The sequence below is a fragment of the Rhea americana genome, unplaced genomic scaffold, assembly GCF_003343005.1.
Source record: "Rhea americana isolate MKP2758 unplaced genomic scaffold, rheAme1 scaffold_246, whole genome shotgun sequence".
NCBI classification, from domain to species: domain Eukaryota; kingdom Metazoa; phylum Chordata; class Aves; order Rheiformes; family Rheidae; genus Rhea; species Rhea americana.
The window spans coordinates 1,241,795-1,243,006 of record NW_028186364.1 but is presented as its reverse complement, the minus strand read 5'-3'; the positions used below and the strand labels follow the sequence as shown (position 1 = coordinate 1,243,006).

The window sequence follows — 1,212 nt, the reverse complement described above, 5'->3', positions numbered from 1 at the left end:
GCGGCGGGGCGGGGGGGGGGCTCTGCGCAGGTCTCGTCCGCGGAGCCCCGCGCCGGCTGCACGCCGGGGAGCGTTACCTGAGCCGTAAGCACTTGTGGGGCTGCGCGTCCTCCTCCTTGCGGCTGCCGGGCGCGGGGAGAGGTGGGGCGGCCAGGGAGGGAGGCGAGCGGGGCGGGGGAGGAGAGAGAGAAGATGGCAATGTTATGAGAGGAGGTGCTGGGGCGCGGGGGCCGAGCCTCGGTGCCCGCGGCCGGCGGGCACGGTCCCTCTCGCCCTCTCGCAGCCCCGCGCCGCGGCCGGGCCGCCGGACCGGGCCAGCTCGCAGCAGCGCGGGAGGGAAGGAGCCGCCCCGGGCTCGTGCTCCCCTCGGCGCCGGGCGACCCTCCGGCGCGGTCCGCAMGGCGCCACCCCGGCAGCGCTCGCCGAGACACCTCTCCGCTGCCGCAGGGGAAACTGAGGCACGAGGGCGCGGAGGAGCCGAGCTCCCTCTCCCTGCCAAGCCCCGGGCGCACACCGGGTCTCCTGGGTGCTCTTCGCCAGGAGCAGGGCCGGAGTAGCGCCCGCGAGCCGATGCCACCAGCAGATCTGCAGCGCAACACGGAGGTGCTGAAGCCTCTCGTCTCCTCTCCGTGGGATCGGGGCTGGCTCGGCCTCGCCGCAGCTCCGTGCCCGGCACCTTGCCGCRGTGCTCCCAGGCGTGGGCGCTGGAAACCCACTTCTGACCGCGGGAAACACCTTCCCGGACGGGCTTCTCCACGCCGCCTCCTCTCCAGGGCCCCGCTGTCGGCTGGACGCCGACCATCATTTCTCCTTCTTCAGGGCATCGCCCCACCGGGATTAGTGCAGGGAAGACTTCCCGCCGGGATCGCCCCGGACCAGGCGCCGCACACACCGGCYGGATGAGCCGTAGGGTTTTCCAGCCGCAGCACCCAGCCGTGGGCAAGGCMGGGGCTGGGGCGCTCCTCGCTGCGCTCTGCCGCACGGGCCCCAGCTGCCCCCAAGGCTCCAGCGTGGCCAGCGCACGTTCGTTTGCAGCCTCGCGCACGCTCAGGTTCCCTCGCACGCTCGCCTCTGCCAAACGCCCCAGAGCTGCGGCTACGCCAGAAGCAGATCGAGGCAGAGCTGAACCTTTCCAAGAGGCTTCCCGAAGTCACGGACGGTCCGGAGCCTTGGGGAGGGAGCCCGGGCGCTGCGTCCCGGTTTCGGTGGGCG

At 73.4% G+C, this 1,212-nt stretch overlaps 1 protein-coding gene across 1 annotated transcript in view; it reads right to left on the bottom strand.

Annotated features, from left to right (window-relative positions):
• The window catches only part of KCNQ4 (potassium voltage-gated channel subfamily Q member 4), a 9,014-nt gene that overhangs the window by 3,057 nt on the left and 4,745 nt on the right, over nt 1-1,212 (bottom strand). Inside the window, exon 10 of the mRNA XM_085306746.1 lies at nt 78-122. Within this exon, the coding sequence (XP_085162872.1) occupies nt 78-122 (45 nt within the window). The remainder of the gene's footprint in view (nt 1-77; nt 123-1,212) is intronic.